General features: G+C 37.5%; 1 protein-coding gene across 1 annotated transcript; it reads right to left on the bottom strand.

The window, feature by feature from the left end:
• Positions 1–1,443: 1,443 nt before the first annotated feature.
• On the bottom strand, positions 1,444–20,866 carry LOC137134253 (cohesin subunit SA-1). The gene is made up of 29 exons (XM_067518876.1): positions 20,655–20,866; positions 19,851–19,947; positions 19,652–19,728; positions 19,075–19,279; positions 18,367–18,518; positions 17,842–18,039; positions 17,383–17,481; positions 16,859–16,938; positions 16,148–16,255; positions 15,723–15,819; positions 15,283–15,385; positions 14,954–15,057; positions 14,186–14,278; positions 13,880–13,972; positions 12,638–12,838; positions 12,007–12,074; positions 11,609–11,696; positions 10,313–10,393; positions 9,289–9,381; positions 8,153–8,321; positions 7,508–7,641; positions 6,957–7,058; positions 4,682–4,815; positions 4,325–4,450; positions 3,665–3,846; positions 2,652–2,847; positions 2,256–2,357; positions 2,055–2,148; positions 1,444–1,708 (listed from the first exon to the last, which is right to left on the bottom strand). Exons 1-29 carry the CDS (start codon positions 20,838–20,840, stop codon positions 1,658–1,660), a joined length of 3,513 nt encoding a protein of 1,170 aa, XP_067374977.1. The 5' UTR covers positions 20,841–20,866; the 3' UTR covers positions 1,444–1,657.
• Positions 20,867–21,625: the final 759 nt, after the last annotated feature.

The raw sequence follows: 21,625 nt of genomic DNA on the forward strand, positions 1-21,625 counted from the left end.
TTATGAAATACACATTTTATTTCAGATTGATGGCCATGTGGATTTGGTTGTTGCCTTACACATTTAGAAAGTAAGATAGGGAGTTTTTTTTTAATCACACATTTTATTCTGTATAATACTTTATGAAAAATAAAATAAATATTTCCTGTCATATGTCCTTCTGAACTATTTGAAATAGTGAATATTATTTTAGAGATTGTTACTAAAATATAAATAACACATGGATGGATGCTTTCCTTTCTTTTACAGTTTTTTCTCAATGGCTAAGATGGCTTTAATAAAACTGGGATTCACTTCATCCCCATCATCACCTTTTTTCAACCACGTCCCTTCCTGTGCTCTGTAGTTTCACACATTTGCCCCACCATTTTTAAAAAAACGGACACACGTTCTTCAGTGACCCAAAACTTGAATTAACTATGTTAAACAAAAAGAAAACACACTCCCAACTGATAGATATTCCTTGGAAACTTATGAATCTAATTTATAGTGTGCAAACCCCTATACAAAATTCATCAATCAGCCCTTATCCATCTATAAAAGATTTACATTTACATTTAGTCATACAGACGCTTTTATCCAAAGCAACTTACAAGGCCAGCAAAAATCTAAGTCAAGGAGAAGACATCAAACCAAAGTCCTATCAGAAAAGTGTTCGAAAAGAAAAAATGCCACAAAGATAAGAGAAAACATTTAGTGTGACGTTGATGAGAACCTGTGGCATAATTAACAGGTTCAACTGGACTACATGTAAAATTTTGAGTAAGTCAACAGTTTTTTGCACCATACTGTAACTTTCATTTGCTTTTTATAGCTTCGTAATTTCACTTTAGTATTTATAATGTTCGTCTTTTTTTTCAACAATATGGTAAAAGGAATAATATCTGTGTAGGCCATTTATTTTGGATAGAATTTCATTTTTTTCCCCATTGAAGAATACAGTGCAAATGCTGTGCTATTGAGTGTCTATTTTTTTTTTAAACAATAAACAAACAGTTTTGTTTGATAGAAAACATTGCTTTTGGTACATGTTCTTGTTTTGTTGTAAGTTTTGCAAACCAAATGTCTTTATGAGCAGTGAGCTTGTTTTGAAAATGTGACTTTAAAGTGGTCACAAGTGTCTCAGCAAATGAAAAGAAAAACAAAAACATAAATTGTGTCATTACACCTACAATTTCTTATCATTTTGCGCATTTCAGTGCATTTGTGTATTTAGGAATGTACCTGCTAATACTTTAAACACTTTAATAAACATTACAATAATAGGTTTTTATCAAAACAAAAGGTGAAGGTGCATACACCAACAATGCAACATATTCAACTTACTTCCAAACACGGAACACACATTGTTGCTTGCAAACAAAAATCTAATGAAAACTTAACATATTTCTTTTTAATCATATAAATTTTTTCTAAATGTTCAACATCAAATTGGCTGCTTTTTATATTCAAAATAAATGTTTTTCCTCCAGACTTATAATTATTAATAATAATCATTGGTCCTCTCTCCCAATCTAACAAAATAATGGCCAAAATTAGTGGGTGAATTCAGAAACTATGGCCTTAACATATATTTTAGCTCTTAACACATTCAAATTTACAGAAATCACTGAAAACTTAACAAGAAGTGCTGCTGCGAAGACTCTTCAGGTTGGTGTCAATCGAAGAGCTCATCAAGGACACTGGCTGGAGTGTGTCGTGTAGAAGGCTGCAAAGCACAGAGTGAAGAAAGTCTGAGCTAACAAGCAATGTTACCTAAAACTAGCCTAGCACTAATTGCTTTAATGTACCAATCCATTCAATATATTTTGGCGATATTAGAATTTCTCCTATAATAGAGCACTGACACTTTTAAGTATAATAGGAGACAATATATAATAGGATTTATTTCCACAACAGGGTGCTACCTAAATTGATGCAGACTTGAGAGAATTAAATCTGCATATAATAACCAACATCACCAAATTATCTACAAAACGTATTTGTAGATGACTCATTAATAAATGTGTTCAGTTATTCCTAAAATGTTAATGACCAAGATAGTTTGTTTCTACCAATGCATAAGTAGATCCATGGTCAGAGTCACTCTCATACTCCTCAATATCAGCCTCTTCTCTCTCTGCATTTTCATCCTCAATTAGAGACAATCTAAAGAAACAAACAAACATGTAAAATTGGTGAAATGTATAATCACAAAATAAGACAAATATTCACTTGTTCATATAAATGAAAAAAGTTTGTTAGATCTGTCTTACAAGGTGAGGTTGGAGTTCAGGTCTTGCTGATCCAAAGTGAGTCGAGTTCCAGAGGAAGAGAGCTGGTGTCGTTTGATGGGCTTCACCTTTCGCATTTGTGACCTGCTGAGTAGCAGCTGATAAATTTTGGCAGCCATGGTTCATGCTATAAAAAATTCTGGTTGGCAAACACGTATTGAACATTCTTTCCATTTACATATTTAACTTCTTGCTGTCTTAGCATATAGCTGAACCTGAATTAACAGATTAGAAACATTAAACTAAGTCTGAATCTTGGCTGGTAGACAAACAAATTGTACCAAAGCAATTTAGCCGGCGCCTGGCAATAATTTCCAAACCTTTGAAACAGAAATGATTGACAATGTAGACATGCTCATGATATAAAAATCAACTTACGTTGAGGAGAACTCATCCTCTGACTCCAGCTCAGTTAAACTGCTGCCAATATCAGAGCCTGTGGAACTGGGTTTCCTGGAGGCCAGCTGCTTGACAGGCTGCCTCTGGACAGTGGAGGTGAGGGCTGGGGTGTGCAGGCTGCTACAGATACTCCTGCTGTCCAACCAGGATCCTCTGGTGATGGTAGACACTGAACCTGGAGGAGACGAAAGTCACCAAAGAAGGGTAATAATGAGTAAACACAAAGTAGAAAAAAAAATGTAAAAAACAAACAAACAAACAAACAAAAAAAACAAGAAAAACCTAAATCCTACACAACTTAAGAATTATAAAAACATTAACACTACTGAGGTGAGCAGCTTGTTATCATAAGAACCAAAAGAAGCAATGTTGTCATTCATCTGAGAATTAGGATTAAGATAATAAATAAATTTGCTGGTTTCAGCTTCTTTAATGAAAGTTACTGTTTTTGTTTTGCTATACACGTGAGTCATGTGAATCTTATTGTCCATAATCTATTTTACTGTTGGAAGAACTTACTCCAGTAACACTTTACATCCATGTTTGTCTATGCATAAAAAGAATGTGACTGTGAGAATGTGATGCATAAATACAACAAAACCTAGGAGCTAAGCCATAAGTACAACATACAAATTGAACAAGTTATTTTCCATAATTTATTGAAAGGCCCAAAAACTCACTTTAAAAGGATAGAATCTCAATATGTCCAGAGGTTTAGTAGAGGTCCCTGTAAATATCATATATATATTTTTGATAGTCATTTCATTTATATATTTACCGCAATGCCTAAAATTTATAAAAGAGAACCAGATGTTTGTCAGTCTTCTTAAATATGACAAAAGTAATTCCATGGCATTCCAAATTTCTTACGTCTGTGTGTCTACACACAGTTTTGGCCCATTCTGTAGTTAAATGTGTCATACTATGGAAGTTATGTGTATATTTCCACCATATCCAGAAACAGTGTTATGTAGAGTGAATGTCCACCTCACCCTGAGCCGTGGTCCTCCTGCGTTTAGCTGCAGGAGTGCCATGTGAGGGGGCAGCGTCACCTTTCTCCTCCTCCTGCTCTCTGGGTTTAGAAGAAGAGCGAGCCTCTAAGGAGCGCTGGTACAGTCTGACTGATGGCCAGGAGAGGACAGAACTGGGACACATAGATTTCAGAAGCACAATCCTGCGAGGTAAAAGTACAGTGATGGTAAAACAAGAACCAAAACCAAGAAAACCTTTCTTATTGTTTCAGATTTGATCCTATTCGTTCATAAACACCCAAGATATTTCATACTTAAATAATGAGAATCTGAATATTTATTTATGTATTAGACCTGTAAAAAGCTTGATTTAGCCCAGTTTGGAAAATGAATGCTTTGATGCAATGTCTGCATTCCCAATACTGATTAAGATCAACTATTAAGTCAATTTCTTTCATAATCAGTATCTCTAGACAATTAAACCGGTTACAGCTATTACACACTATGTATAAAAATGTATCTTAAATCATAGATTTAAGAGATAGATGTTTGCTGTGACTCTGAATTAATTTACACATCTTTACTTAATTATAATAGCAGACAAATCTGCTGGAACAACGGCACTGAACTCGGCCAACTGACTTTCCAGATAAGTGTGGATGAGTTTGCGTGTGTCCTCACAGCTGGGCACAGTCCTGTTGCAGGAGCTTAAAACTGAACTCGCTGAGGATCTCCAAGAAGTCCAAGTTTGGATGCTGCTTCTCCTCCTCCTCCTCTTGTTCCTGAAATGCAAAGCGTATACCATCCCTGAAATGAAAACACAACACACAGAACAGTTCTTATTTATGAAAACACATTAAGAACACAGAATACAGACAGTACAAGGCATAGTGTAGACGTCAACTAGTCACAGCTGCTCCTAAGATCCAAAAATGTATCTCACAAGGCTCAGAGAGTAAAATTACACTTTAATAAAGTGAGCAATAATTTGCCAGAACTGGTGTGTGTGTGTTTATCATAAAAGTGTGTGTTACTGACATGTGCAAGGCCACCAGAGGTTTGCGAACACGGAGAAGATCAATGCCAAAACTCATAGCTAGCTTCTTGGCCAAGTCTCTAATCTCAAGGAGATCCTGCCTGGTGTGTTCTTCAGTAAGCATTTCTGAGAACAGCTGAACACACACAAACAAAACTTCACATAAACATGTTATGCAAAAGCACAATGGTAGTTTAATTCCATTTAGCTGCATTCTAGCTCATTGTCACACAATGGGGAGCACTTAAAATAACCGATCCATTGTTAATCAGTAGTAATAATGGTGCTTTGTCTCTTTTTATATTACCATCATTGTGTACTGATTCATAAATATGTAGTTCCTTAAATTTAAAAAACATAAAACATAATCGGGGGTATGAGTATTTCATGAGTTTATTAACTCGAATAAATAAATAAGAACCAAAAATTCTAGTTTAGTTTAATTCCAAAGTTGATTGACATCCAGTGTTTTAGGTGCTGTATCATTTCCTCTAAAATGTTAAAACAGGTATGAATACAATGATTTGCAAATTTAATCAACCCATATTTTATTCACAATAGAACATAAACAACATATCAGAGACAGAGCCTGTGAATGGGCAGAGAGTTTGGAAGTTGGAACACGGTGATGTTTACCATTGTGTAGCTTTCCCTCTTCTTTTAACAACAGTCTGTAAATGTCTGGGAAGTGAGGAGACCAGTTGTTGGAGTTTCAGCAGAAGAATGTTTTCCCATTCTTGTCTGATGCAGGATTCTAACTATTCAACAGTCCTGGATTCTGTTTTATGATTCGCCAAAGGTTTTCTATTAGTGAAAGGTCTGGACTGCAGGCAGGCAGTTCAGCACCAGGACTATTCTCCTGTGAAGCCATGCTGTTGTGATGGAAGAAGGATGTGCAGACAGTGCAGGATAGCACTGGCTTGCTGAAATATGTAAGGTCTCTCCTGACGACGTCTGGATGAGAGCATATGTTGCTCTAAAACCTCTATGTACTTTTCAGCATTGATGGTCCCTTTCCAGATGTGTAAGCTGCCCACGGCATAGGCACTAATGCCCCCCCACACCGTCAGAGATGCTGGCTTTTGAACTGTCCGCTGATAACAAGCGGGACGGTCACTCTCCTCTTTAGTCCACCGGACATGGTCCATGGTTTCCAAAAAGAATTTTCAAATTTGATTTTAAATGAGCTTGGCCCAAAGAACACGGCGGCATCTTGTTCACATATGGCTTCTTCTTTGCATTATACAGCTTTAACTTGTTCATAGAAAGTGATTGTTCCAGAGTCCATGCAGTGATGTCCAACAGAGAATCATGTCTGTTTTTAATGCAGTTGCCCCCTGAGGGCCCAAAGATCACGCGCATACAGTTTTGAACTTTGGCCTTGCACACAGAGATTCCTCCTGATTCTCTGAATCTGATAATAATGATATTATATACTGTAGATGGTGGGATCTTAAAAGTCTTCACAATTGTACCAAGAGAAATAGTTTTCTGAAATTGTTCCACAATTTTTAGATGCAGTTTATCGCAGATTGGCAAACCTCTGCCCTTCTTTACATTTGATAGGCTCTGCCTCTCTGAAATGCTCCCTTTATTCCCAGTCATGTTACTGACGTGTTGCCAATTAACCTAATTAGTTGTCAAATGCTCCTCCATTTGTTTTTTTTGTGGCAATTATTTTTCCAACCTAATTGTTGCCCCTGTTCCAACTTTTTGAGATGTGCTGCTGTCATCAAATTCAAAAGGAGCTTATATTTTCCATGAAATGGTAAAATGTCTGTTTCAACATCTGATATGTTGTTTATGTTCAACTGTGAATAAAATATGGGTTGATGAGATTTGCAAATCATTGTATTCTGTTTTCACATCTTCCCAACTGGACATATTTTAACAGAAATTTTTTTTTTGCTTTGATGTGAAAAGATCAATCAAGCTTTTAAACCAGAAAGTTGGGCCACATAAAACACTGATTTGCCTACACAATATTAAGAAAATATTAATAAAACAATTTACCATGATAAGGATTAGACTAGATACTAACCAATTGTTACTTGCATGGCAAATTGATTGTTTTTGAAATGTGTTTATAAACCAATGAGCGATGTACATGCAACTCACATCGCCATAAAATCATGATAAGTTTCTTATAGGACATTTGCCGCCTTTTTCTGCCCATCATGGAAAGACTTACAGAGACAAAGCTAATATCACACTTTCCAAACAAAATTCACTGAAAGACACTATCCCTTGACATCACTTCCATTAACAAGTGCACACCTGTTGCAGACAAAGACAGACTGTCTTGGCGCTCTGGACAGGATTGATGAGCTTGCTCCTGCTCACAGTGTCTTTAATGATGTCTCCAAAGTCTTTAAAGTACTGGAGGATCCAGAAAAGAGCAAAAAAGAAAAACTAACTTCAATTAAATATTATATTAATTAAATTCTCCAATGCTGGCTGTCTAAAAATTTAAAAATAATCCACTCAGTTCTAGTCATGCGTGCCTCTTTTAACCACTGTTCCTCTGACTCATTCTTAGCACCTCACTGGCTCTAAAACAGATTCTCTCACCCTCCTCCACTCTTCTACACATCCTCTTCATTATTAACATTTTCCTTTTGACAGTTTCCTGTGCGCCAAACCCAATTAATTTCTTTTAAGGACGATATAACTAACTTACTCATTCAACAATTTCTCAACTTTCTAATATAATCTTTAAGAGATTTTTGTGCACACATCAACCAGCCAGTTGATGAATACCCATATGAATATGCACAGTTATAATGCATTTACAATATGCTAGACTATTCTTTAAAGCATTTCTCAACCTTGCAGTAGTGCTTGAAGACATCAGTGGCAGCTGTGAGATCCAAAACCCCGTAGATGACCAGCTTACAGTAGCCAGCCAGCTGGTTGCGCTTCCTCTGGAGAAGACTTATCTTTATCTCCTCCTCACCCTCAGCTAGAGAGAACAACGAGGGTGAAGGAATGAGGAAATAAAAGAGATAAAGATGGAATAGTAATTGTACAACAGTTAACCTGAGGACTACAGACAGAATGCTACAGAAAGTGCTTTCAGGTGTTAAGACAAAAAAGAACATGTGATGAAAGACTGGTACAGGTACAGGCAGACCTGAGAAGTCATTGTGAAATATGGGGGTAAAAACAACTCAGTTACCAAGGAAGACTCTCAATACAAGACATCCAAACTATGTCTGCAGGCATAAATGAGGGTAGAGCCCCCAGAGAGCTTCGGCAGGGTTAAAATTGAACATTTTCCAAAACACTATCCTTCCACAAGGAGAACTAAACCCTTCTTTGAACACTGGGCACTTTAAACATGGCAACGATTATATTATGCATGTAACAGTGTCGTCGCTTTGTCAACACTGAAAGTGCTGCTGGAAAGTACTATCGTTTAGGCAAATATTTACTCAAAGAGGATGCAAAATCATTTATATGTGTCAAAGTACCATTAAGAGTAGCATCTTCAGCATCAATGAAGATGTTGTCTAGGAGGAAAGCAGCCAAATCAGAGCGCAGGGAATCAGAGGGCAGGTGGACCAGTGCTTTGAGCGCAGGTTCAGAACGAACCGAATTCACACTGTACAACAGCAGCAAGTCACAGAGCAGTTCAAATGCCTGCAGACAAGAGGTGGTAAGTAGTTAAAATTACTCAGCTGTTCTGGTGTACTTCTGGTGTAATATATTACCATTGTATATTTCAGGAAATATTGTGCTTTTTACTCCACTGCACTTAAGAACTTTAGTTATTAGTAACTTTTCAGATTCAGATTCATAATGGAAAAATAATAATCAAATACATCTTATAAGTTAACTACTGTACCTAAACTGGTTGAACCTCCTCATGAGAATAGTCCCACTTATTAAAACATACTGAATGGAAGCCCCTGATTACAGCAGACTACTGGACATCCTGGTAAGTAATTAGTTGATTGACATTAATTGACTGTTACTTAAGTAACCTGGTTAATGAAAATCTACATACACATGCAGCAGAAGAATAATCAGATTTTTCGTTCACAAGACTTTAGAAAAATGCCTCATAAATTCGATTTTTTTTTTTTTTGTGACAGAAAATGGTGCTTTCTGACTTTTTCTTTTTGCTATGTTCTTGTGTCTGCAGAATGGAGACTTTCTCTGGGGTTGGTGTATGTGTGAATGCAAACACCCAAGTCTGTTGCCCATGACATTACCCAGACATAATCCAAAGTCCGGATAATCCCCACCCAAGCCCATTTGTGAATAGAGGAGGTAATACTCCGGAGGATTCACCATGAGTGAGTTGGCGTGTTTATGACATCCGTTTCCTGCGACTGCCCCAAAACCAGGCATAGGTGAAGAACTAACTTATTCATAGGAACAGAACAACAACTACATGACAGGTAAGAAATCAGCTTTCCTGAGAAAACCAACTGTAACCAGGTTACTTAAGTGCAAATAAATTCCCTGATAAGTGGTGAAGTTATATTTGTTGACAATTACACTGTCACTACAAGTTACAGTATGTTTTAAATCATTTATTAAATCCTTGCATATTGCTTATAAAAAGGAGAGTTAAGTGGTACCATTGTAACAAAGGTCTTACCTGATCTCTGATCTCAGGCTGGTTCAGGGGCAGACACGCCTGACAGACTCTACTGAACAAACGCACATCTTTCTTCAGAAGCTTCAGTTCAGCCTGACACAGAGGATGATAGAGGAAGAACAAAGACAGAGGCATAGACATATATTAACATAACAGTAATGTGTATATATGTGTGTGTTGGACAGGAAGGGAGTGCAGTTACTATTATTCTCTAGACAATATACACTTAAACTCGTACCCTTGACAACTACAGCAAATGCCTTGTCAAACAACTCTCACCACAATTCAACATAATATTTTCACTTTTCTGTTCCCCTGGTCGGTCAAAGTATAGGGTTAGTCTGTGAGCAGCTTTCCTGGTGCCACTGGGGATCCTTAGTGGTCGATGCCACACATATCAACTAACAACACTGAAGATGGAATGTGACTGTTCTTACCATCGCATTTTCAAAGTAGCCAGTAGCAGAGGCAAAGTGACCAGGTAAAGATACAAATCATCAGAATTGGTTTACCATTACCGTCTTAAATTAGGTTGGGATTTCTGGGTCAGTGTGCATTTCACAGAAGAGAGTTTCAATTTTAGTGATGCTACAGAACAAAAACATGTTAAAATGATTTGAGTTTAGAAAACTGTTTAGAAAGACACAAAGGCTTCCATGAATAAACAACATGTTCAGCATGTGTGCGTGTGTGGAAAAGAGACAAAAACCACAGAAAACGTGAAAATGAGCAGAAGATACGATTGAAGTGAAGAAAGACAGAATGAGACATACAGTATACAAACAGAAAACATGTGAAACAGTGTTAACCAACCATCTGTCATTGTGAGCTTTGATGCACATGAAAAGATCATTGTGTTAAATTTCCAGCTGGCAACACAGCTGGTTAATTGTTTAACAGCACAGATGAGTAGAGCTACACAAACACACCAAGACCACAAATATGGCCACCATGCCTTGTCTGTGATGAGATAATTCTCATGAAGGATCTAATCATATAGGTTGGTTTATCTCATGATCATCACCTCAGCTGGCTTGGAGTTCACAGCATTTACTTTGGCCCACATCAGATGAAAGGCAGCACACTTCAGAGCAGACACCATGAGCTGAAGTTACACATAGAGAAGTAATATTAGAATTTGGGGAGACTGTTGAAAATGCAAAAAATATTTTAAATAAAATTAAAGAAATGAAATGATGGGAATAAAATTTCATGGTACCAAAACTAATCTTTAGCTTCACAATGAATATTTAGGCCTTATTTTGTTACACTCCCCTGTTAATACTGGCCATTACAAGATCATCGTTTCAAGCTCTTTCAACAAATGTTATAAGGGACAAACAACTGCAACTCTAGAAGAAACCCACGTAATGTGACCAATTTGGAAAGCTGAAGCCATATATTGTCTAATACATTTATTTACATAGAAAATATTTTTGAAGCAATTTATTAATAATAAAACATACTTTATTGATATTGATTGTTGAAGGACTGCTACATATAGATAATGGCATTACTATGGGGGTTTCAGTGTCTTGCCCAAGGAAAACATTAGCATGTAGCCAAGAGGATGTGGGAGTTAACCAGCAACCTTGGGCTTCATGGGCAGTTGCTGTATAAACAGAATGAACAATTACAGAAGGCAAAACAAGTTTCACTGTTCATATAGGCATAGAGTGGTGTTTTAATACAGATTTGAAAATTGCAGAAGTAAGATTTTATGTCTGGTATCATCATAACCCAACTTCCTCCTCTATTATCAAACAGAGTGAGTTTATCACTTGTTATCACTAAAGACATGTTTTCATTATGCTGAGTCTTGACTACTTCAACTTTCTTGATGTGGGAGTCATAAATATTGAGTATCTTTAAAGAGACTAAAGAGACTCTTTAGCGGTCTTCAAATTACCGCATGGTTTGTTGCCGGCTTACATTTCCGATCTTTTCATTGTTTTTACATCCACACCAATCAGATCCTTTGATCAAATTTAGGGGTGAACCAACCGTTTCCATTTCTACTCCCACAGTGTGGAATAGTTTACCTACATAGACAGATGTTCCCTATCTGCTGCCCAACCCTGACTCACCATTACACATGGATTAGGAGCCACCATAACTATTATATTATTAAATTTAAGTCTATGTTATATAGTTCCAAACTGACTGTGACAGTTAGCCCCCTTTTATTTCCATTTTAGTTTAGCCATCTAAATAATTTTTATTTTATAAAACCAAAACATTTTTTAAATATTTATTTGTAATTTTAATATTTTTATTTTGGTTTTAGATATACTCTAATAATAAATCTGGCCTGACAAACCTCCTTGTCAATCTCATCGGATTCCATCCTGATTTTCAACAGTTCAAGACAGGAGTTAAACAGCTTCCAGCCTGTTGGATCTTTGGCACTGGAAAGCAACCATTCACACACACACACACACACACACACACATACAAATGTCCTCTGATGGTTTAACCTAATACCAAAGAGATGAGATTTATAACACATTTATAAATCTTAAAAAACAAAAGTAAACAAACAAACAAAAAAAACCTATGTTGACGTATACATTAAATATAAATTGGGTTTGAAAGTTTTAGAATTCAATAGGGGCATTTTCAAAATATGTTGATATACTCACTCTATGGTTGTGTGTAAGAACTATACAGAACAGTTTGTACTGACACCACCATGTGCATCCCAAGAACTATACTTACCTGCTCAAAGCAGCAATCTTTTTCAAGGCAGTAGCTGCACTGTATATGTCATCATCATCTGCAGTACCCTGTACACAAACACATTGATCTCTAGTTTTATTATAAACCAAGCTGTCATTTTACCTAGCTGAAATTTATTTAATCCAATTCAACAGTCCTGCAATAAACCCTCCCTTTTTGTAGTCAATAGTTTTAAGACGTGCTGACTCAACTACAGACATTATGGAGCGTGTACTTTGTGGTGATGACTAACTGTATTTCAACATACACACAGAACTGTTGTTTATTTTACCCTCACTGAAAGGGCTGGACAAAATAAAAGAAACAACTAACAATATAATTTAGTTCAGTGCCACAAACTTCAGCAAAGAGCACTGTCATGATGTCTCAAGTTAGTTTATGCTAGGTTTTAATATTAAACAGACAACTTAATGTACACTGTATAAGAATTATTACATATAACTAATAAAGTGACATCAAAAACATGTTGCACTGTTTTCAGACACTAATTTTGTTGTATACATTTAACTGAGCAACATCCTATATCATAATGCTAATGCTGGATGTTTGAACAGACCATTACTTCTGCACTATAAAAGCACATAGGCATCTCACTACCACTCTCACCCACCTGCAGCAGCTCATTTAAGTAGGTACTGAAGCATTCAGACAGACCGTCCAGCAACTGGCCAAATGCCAGGTGTGAGCGGGAGGAGAAGGTGTAGCAGTCAGAGCAAAGGGCGCCGACCAGATGGGCACAAGCCTCCAATACGGTAAGCTCAGTGTGCTTCTCCACAATGCTGCATATCTGGGAGAGCAGCAGGTCAAGATGCTTGGAAAAAAGGGTCAAGTGAAAGTGGGAAGGTGGAGAAAGATGAGTAGACAGAATACCACAAAATGTAAAAAGAGCTTAAAAACTTCCATTTTAAGTTTACTGAATTTCATTGTTAGGTTAATTACAAAAACTAGAGCAAGGCAGCAGAGGCTGCCAGTGTTCAATGGGATGGCTACTTAAGTAACTAAAGGATTAATTCAAGGAAGCTGAAGCTTGGGTATTATTGGACCTTCCAACGGGACAATGATCCCAAACATAACTCAAAGTCCACCAAGGCTTGTTTACAGAAGATTCCAGAGAATGGCTGCCATCTCTGGAGGGTTTTGCAGAAGGTATTCGTAATATTCAAATCCAAAAATATAAGTGGAGGCCATTTCCTGTGAGCAATGTGTCTGGTGTCTGGTTACACATCACGTTTGCACCAGGTCAAAACTGCAAAAGGACGCTTCACTAAGTACTCCAGAGGCTTATCATTAAGGGCATGAATAATTTTGAGACTGCAATAGTATTAAAATTTGCATTTTGTGTTGACTTTGGAGAGATGCCTTATAACTATAGTCATGTTGAGCTATTTAAACTGTTCTTGTTTCATTTGTTCACTGTTAACAGCTAAAAGTTTGTAAGTTTTACCAAAACAACTAATTTGCAATGGGGGTTGATCTGCATCTGTATACTGCCTCTACAGTATATAGGTTTACGTGACACCAGAGAGTAAGACTTTAAGACTGTACACTGTGTGTTGCTCCACTCAGCTCTCTTATAGTCTTTTGTATGCCCCAGATGAGCTCATCAACTCACAACTCCCACAGTCCCTGACCAGCAGGTTGATTTTCTTTGTTCTGTACGACCACACAGGCTTTCATTTGTTCATTGAGTTCAATTTATTTCTTCACTAATTTTAGGTTTAATAACATGTTTCACTTATTGTCCTCTTGTTCAGGAAAGGACCGGAAGGGCCATTATAATACATAATTGCTGGAGAGATTTTAACAATCTATTGAGAGAAATTCTGTCCTGCCACATTTCCAGCCATCCTACCTTCTCTAGCCACTGAGCGCTGTTGTACATCTCCAGGTCAAAGTAGAGGGGAGCTTTGAGAAGGAGGCTTACCTTCCCTGCGTCTGCAGAGTACTGTAATTGAGTGAAATAAAAGGCTGTACATAAGATAGCATATAGAAAAAAGGCTCCATTTCAGAAGAATACTGCTGAAGCTTTACCTTCAAATAGCTGATATGTTTTACACTCTGTGTATAATATATTGCATTGAACTTATGATATTTTGTGTGTGTATATATATATATATATATATATTTTTTTTTTTTTTTGAAACTTTAGACTGTGTACCTTCGACAGCAACTGTGGAAGTAAAGGGATGAAGTGGGTGGTGATACGTCTCCTGTCTTGTTCCTGGATTTTCTTATCCTTCATACTCAGAATCTAGTCCCATGAGCACATTCGGTAAACATAAATAAGTAATATGTTGGTGAACAGTCAGTGAGGTTTGGTTAAAACCAAGAACGAAAGAAGTCCAGTTGACATGATTCAATCTTCAGATAATTAAGCAAGTAATATTGCAAATATACATACTATATTTTTGTTTGTAATGTGACTAAATGAGTGAATTACAACTGCTCAGGAAAATCAAACATTTGTTAAGTAATTTGCAGGAAGCTGCGCATTTCTGTAGCCAGATATTACCAGTGAACTATGTCTTCAAATTCATATGAAGTCAATGTACTATGGCAGTAGATGCTCATCGTTCCACATATTAAAATACAGTATTAGATTTGTTGTTAATGTGTCTGAATCTGTTTAAGAGATGGATTGCATAAATTACCTCAATCAAAACACAATTTATTGGCTGTAATAAAATCTTAAATAAATATGCAACTTTAAAAAAGCCTAGTGTCTAATAAACCACCAATCTATCAAGACAAAGACTGAACCAATCAAAATTAAATCTACTTCTACAGAGATATTCACACTTGATTCAGACCGTTTCAGGTATTTTCATTTTTTTTTTTTATGAAGTAAAACCATAGAATGACATTTCTCTTGTCTCCAAGCTTCACTGTTAACTACTGAGTATATGCAGTGTCTATGTGTCACCACCTTTCTACCCAGAGTTCTCCCAACGCGTGGGGTTCCCTGTGCTGCTTGTCTCATTGCACACATCATCAGCTCTATGACAGCCCCCTCCTCTTCATACACCAGACCTGACAACACAGAAGTATAGACAGAAGCAGATCTGAGTGGGTGACAGACACAAGGCAGCACAAGTTGGAAGAGGGATCAGACTTGATGCTTTGTACTGGGGTACAGAGAACTACCTAAATTAGTTACCGTTTTGATTATAAGTTGGTTTGTCAGCAACAACTGCCCCATAATAAGTGCAGCACAGATTGCCTGTCATGCATACTCAGATTTGTCTTGTTCCTCACCGGCATCTTGCAGCAGGAATGTCGTCATTGTCTCCCAGTCTCTCAGCTCAGATCCTGCCACACCCCACAAACTGTCTACCAGATATGCCCCATGCTCATGGAACTGCCAAGAGAGCAAAAGAGTTCATTTAGATTTTCACAAGATGTCAAACACCTAAAATGACTGATATTTTCTTTACTTATGACTGAGTGTCTTCAGGTATAAACAAGACATTTAAAAAACTTTTTAAAATAAAATTCTAATATTCTCTTTCATGGTAAAATAAACAGTAACCAGAGTTTTCCCTAAAATAGTGGCATTAGAAGACAATTTGTGTTAACAAGATAATGCCTTAAAGCTGACAGCCCTAATATATTTTTCCATTTAAGATTAAATTATTGAAATACTAATTTCAAACACATAGATTGATAGTGAGGAGACAAAGTGACAGAAAGACTACCTCACTCTGGATGTAGAAAGAGATGAGGATTTGAAAGAAGGCAGCATTGTCACTTTTGTCATTCTCCTGGTTGCCACTAGAAATGACACTTTTCAGCCTAACACACACACACACACACACACACACACACATTTAGGAGGCAATCACACACTCCATTACAAAAGAAAAGAACTCAATATTTAAAGTGTGCGCAACTGTATATACACACAATGTTTATTTCTTGAAGAGTGCTTGTGTGAATTTTGCTCTTCAAGACAAAAACTGTCCTCTATCATGGCAATATTTTAATCCTTTCTTCCTGGTCAACTCTTATTTTATTAATCACACAACAGAAACTGAAAAGATGAAGCTGCACCTTACCAAAATGACAGACAATTGTTGCAGAGGGGAAAAAAATAGAAAAATCTAATATGATCAAAATGTACTTGTCGTAGAGAAAGGCACCAGCCGCAAATGCCAGTCCTCTGTGTGAAGCGTAAACCAGGGGATATATGTGGCCACACTCCTCTTCTCTCAGGCCTTCCTCTGTCGTCCTGCACAGAGAAAACATACAAACACCTAGAATGGAAAGTATTGTGTTACAGGGAAAACCCTGGTCATGAAACCTTTATAATCTTGTGGCAAAATATTTTTATCTATATAATTTACACCTGACTTGAGTCAGTAGTGTAAAAGGCTGGCAAACTTGAGAGATCATGATTCACATTGTGAATCATCAGCAGACACAACAAAGAACGTTTATCAAGAGTGGTATATTCTGAGTAACCATTACACTCAAATTGAGTGGCTGGAGTTGGACTTGTTTTGGACCACCAGGATATTATTTGCAGTGATTGGTTATTTTCATCTTGCATTTAAGGTGAGAATTTTTGTGAAAAATGTTTTATTTGTGTAACTTGAAGAGTTCTTTTTATTCATGAATCGATAAAACCAAATGGCATTTGACAGCATTATCACTATAGTTCTAAACCACATTTATTAAAGATAAATTAAAATGCCATATTCAAAACAACAACAAAAAAGATGAAATTTACTATATTTAGTACGTTTTGATCTAAAAATATGATATTCTGTAATCTACAGTATGTTGCAGACCGTGACACACAGAAACCACCAGAGACAGAAAACCCCCTCACTGTTGGATAAGCAGCAACAGATTGACCACTTCCACTGCCACGTCTGGGTCCTTGTCCAGCACCATGCTGAGCATCCTCTCCTAAACACACATTCAGATATGTGCAGGCAATCACAATCAAATTCACAATTATACAAGCAGACAAACATAAATATCTTCACACATGCACACAAACACACTGATTAAGCGCTGAGCCACGGCATGAAAACCATTTATCTATTGTAGCACATGTGACTTAAAAGGATTTTTATGTGTTTGATAGGAGCTTATTAACCATCAGTAATTGGCAGCAATTAATGCATCCAGACACACGCACAGACAAAGGAAGAGACCATGACAACAAAAGCACTGGTGAGGTAAAAAAAAAAAAAATGTGGTGGGGTGGGGGGCATAGGAAGGCAACAAAATAGAAACAATACAATAACTTTAAACAATAGATAAAGGAGATGCTGAGACAGACAGACAGGGGGAATGGGAGGGAGATAAAAGGCATGAAATAAAGTCCACTCCAGAGGGATGCCTTACTTTAAATCTGCTGGTGAAAAGCTCCAGGCGGCCAATGGATTCCTTTTCCTGGTACAGACCCTGCAAGGCACGTACACACTGGAGACGCACTAGACTTTGCTGACGGAAAGAAGAAAGTATATTAGTATATTAAAACTTAACTTTCTCTAACCTGCATGCAGACTAATTCCTAAATTTGTGGAAGACATTTCTCTTTGTGCCAGAGAGACAAAGTGTGTGTGTCTGCAATTGTGTCTGGTGTGAGAGAAAAGCAGCTAAATCTGGAATGGCCAATTCTTTATGAATGCAGTCCTTTTTACTGTTATTTACTGTCCTGGCCTTGACATAGATGCTGAAAGACAGTTGACACCTCTACAACACATGGTGTTCATGTAAAGCACCGTTAAATAAAGTAATAATATAACAAAAACACTTTCTATGGTATTCTTTATGCTCTATAGTCCTGTGAATGTGTTCAACCTTATCGTGAAGGGTCCACCCAAGGTATTTAAGACACCCATCATTGAGGAAGTCTTCAGGGTCAGTTTTTAGCCACACGCCCAACTCCTCAATACATATTGCACGGATCTCAGTCAGCCGGTCCCGGTAACGATGCACAAACACTCCACGGAATGTGGCATTCATCATGGAAGAAAGCTCTTCTCTATTCTCTCTCAGCTACAGCACACACATATGAAAAACATTAAAATGCTCTGAATGCTGTTGCCAAGGATGGACTAAAATCTGTAGAAAGAGCAAACATTTAAAACACATCTCCTAAATATACACATATTTCAGTTTAATCACTTAGAAATTAATAAATCATAAATTGTGCCATGGTCATTTGCATCCTTCCCCCACAAAACAAACAGCACCCGAGGATTACTCAACAGAGTTAGTATTAATTTGCTGCTTTAATGTCTTGAACTGCATGTTTTTGTGTGTGTGTGTGTGTGTGTGTGTGTGTGTGTGTGTGTATATAAAAAAAAATAAAAAACATGTCACCTCACTGATAGTGGCCTGCAGCTCCTCCAGCCTGTCAGAGGCTCTGTCATGTACACTCTTGATGTTCTCCATGTCATATTGCCTTTGTGCCGTCTGAAGCTGAATAGACACTATCACAGCTACGTCTACTAGCCCTGTCATCAGCTTCATGGCTATCAGAGAAAGGCATAGAGAGATTAGGTAGACTACACAGCACTGACAGAAGAACTAAAAGAACTATCTTGCTGAACGGATGTGTTTGTTTCAATTACCTACAGTATAAAAAGGTAATTCTAGGCACTATATTTTTAACTTTACAAGTCTAATGGCATTTTAAGCTAGTTTTAAGCTGATGAATTTTATTTTGGTTTGGTTGAAAGAAAGAAGCTACATGTGTAGACTGTGGTTTCAAAATTAAACAAATTATGAGCACCAAAAGCAAGCTATGCAAAAGCAATACATTATCCAAAAACAAAAGAACTTTACCTAACTAAAGCAGGTGTTAGGTGAATAGAGAGGTTTGTTCTACTGCCCAGCAAAGATAGAGAAAACCGTATCACAGGTATAGCAACATAGGGTGCAGGTTTTCAATCATCTAAAAATATGAGTGACTTCAGTGGCTAAATAAACAAAACAATAACCATCAATCAAAACTGTAGCCTTTGTACTATTATAAAAGCTCCCTCTTGAAATGTCTTTACTGTGTGTAAGCTGTACAGACAGGCTTACCAAGCAGAGTACTGGTGTGTCTGAAGGCTCGGACCTGAGAGTCAGACAGGCCAGTGAGCAGTGACAGCAGGGAGGGGAAGAGGTATTCATCATAAATGAAGCTATTACGGCAGGAGCGCACCAGAACCCGAGCAAACTCGCAGAGGCTGGCTTTGAAACGCTTCAGCTGGGGGCCTGGAGTAGACAGGGGGTAGTTCACAGAATCCTGGAGGATGACAGGAAAGAAAAGAAATGAGGAAACGTCTTACACTGCATTTAGTAAAGATTTTGGAGGCAGAAGCCTGGCATTGCTCTACTGATGACAATGGGCAACTCATTAATGTGTCTATTTATCAGCATTATATTTTATTAGGATATTCCATCACAATGTCCTTCATTGTTGGGATCATAATCTTCTCAAATTTGGAGGTCATTATACCTACTCAGCTCTTTCTAGCCAAATCTTTACAAACTGAGAAGGGACGAGAAACACTATTAAAGAGATTCAAACGCAGAGATCTATAACAATAATCTTTATTTTATTCATTTATTTAAACTACTCTAAACTATATCTGAGCTAGTGTTTTCATTTTCTCACCTCATTGAATTCTTTCGTTAGTGTGCTGATGATCTCAGCATTCTGCATGCTTTCAAACATCTCTCTGCTAACAACACCTGGACGAAAACATGACAGGTTAATGCTGTTTCTGAACCTTTATCACTGCCTAAGCTGAAATTGAAAAAATAACCTATTGAACTTTAACCCTAATTCCCACCACTCCATTTTGACCTCTGACCTTTGCATCCACAGGACTGAACAACGAAGTTTATAAGCACCAGCAGTCCTGTCTCTCTGCTTTGCTTGTAGCTGTCCAGCCACTCATCCACCACTGTCTTAAGAGGGACAGGGAGACAGCAGCCAATTAAAACACCATGCTTAGATAAAGGACAGATGGATATAATAACAATAGATTTAAACAACACTACGGATTTTAGCTTTACCTTTTTTTCCAGTGGCTCTTTTGCATAATCATTTTTCACTGTGACACCGTTCAATAGACAAAGACACAGACCATCTGCTGGTCCTGATTATTACTGAAGTAAGGAGTAACATTTAACTGAGAACTGATAAACCATTGCAAAGAAGATTAAATTTCTTGAACTGCAGCCACATTGGCTGAATGTGCTGATGGAGAGCAGGCTCTCACCCAAAATCACCATCTGCATTGTGTTGGTGCTCTATACTGTAGTGACAGACTCTTTTTATTACAGCTCACCACAGTTTTTTTTTGTCTATTGTTATATGGTCCCTCTTTTCTAGCTTTAACCCACATGAAAGTGGCCACAGCATAACAAAAGGTGGGATGTTTGCATGCTGTCAATCACTAACAAAATGGCCCAATGAGAGCACTCTTTCCTCTTTGCCTATCAAAGACAATTCTGTAGGATCACATCTGTCAGCCACTGACAGCACGATAGTCTCCCTCATTTCAGGCTTTTAATAGCTTGTTCCTTTCCTCATTACACATGCCTCCTTTAGCACCTCCCTCCCTTCACTACACCCCTTTCTCTCCATAGACTATAGTTGAGGGTTTGCTCACCACCATAGCACTCTTTCCAGAGCAGACCGCTTCATAGATGTCCTCTGCACCGATATCTTGGTTCCCGTTGTTTACTCTTCTCACAGGTCTAGGAGAGACCTGCCTAGATCTCCCTCGGGTGACTTGCTGCTTTTTCACTGAGGGGGCCAGTGGACAGGGGATGGGGCTACTACTTGGGCTGGACATCACCCTCTGTGCAGCTTTACGCCTGAGTTTCCTAGGTGGCTTTAAATCAAGAAAAGATGGATAGGCAGCTCAGCAGATCATTTAACATGAGTTGGTGTGTTCTAATTTATTCCTCAGTTAAGCCTTTTTGATTTTTGATCATAACCTTATTCAAATAATAAACATCTTATGAGAGCATAAACTATTTTAAAGAAGAACATATTAATTTACCTGGGTTCCAAGCATTGATTGTTTTCTCCACTTTGTCTCTTTCATCGTGGACTCATAGTCACTACCAGAGTCTGAGAAGTCATCCAACTCCTCAAGGCTAATAGACATGAAAGAGAAACAAATTGGAAAACGTTTTAGAATCATTGTTATAAGGCCGATGAAGGTACAAGAAACAATACAAAAGTAATAAAAGTGTTTGCACCCCTGAAGTGGCAGCTTAATGAAAGAGGACCACCCAAAATGGTTAGATACTGGCAGCAGAACAATGTTTTCTTCAAATCTGTGGATACAATCGAAATTGTTTTTTTTTTTCTTTTGTGGTTTTTTTTTTTTTTTTTTTTGGTTAATGTTTTAAAATAACCAGGTACATATCACAAATGCTGGGCTCCACACAAAATGTACAACAACACACGAATGTTTTACAGCGCTTTGACATTCAGACGGCTAACTAACATTAAGGTAATAATAAATGAATAACTTTACCAGTCCAACACCGAGTCTCTATCCGACATTGTGGGTAAAACAGACACTAGTAATTTTTAGGTGAGTTTAATCCGCCGGTTAGCCGCTCGTGG

This window comes from Channa argus, chromosome 10, assembly GCF_033026475.1.
Source record: "Channa argus isolate prfri chromosome 10, Channa argus male v1.0, whole genome shotgun sequence".
Classification (NCBI taxonomy): domain Eukaryota; kingdom Metazoa; phylum Chordata; class Actinopteri; order Anabantiformes; family Channidae; genus Channa; species Channa argus.

Bases quoted from the DNA above. Each gene is read 5' to 3' on its own strand.
- LOC137134253 (XM_067518876.1), bottom strand. From the start codon at position 20,840: ATGTCCAGCCCAAGTAGTAGCCCCATCCCCTGTCCACTGGCCCCCTCA. The intron at 15,386-15,722 runs GTAGTCTTTCTG...CTCTCTTGGCAG, and splicing joins CTTTCTACATCCAGAGTGAG to TTCCATGAGCATGGGGCATA. The intron at 9,382-10,312 runs GTGATGATCATG...CCTCTGTGTCAG, and splicing joins TGAACTCCAAGCCAGCTGAG to GCTGAACTGAAGCTTCTGAA.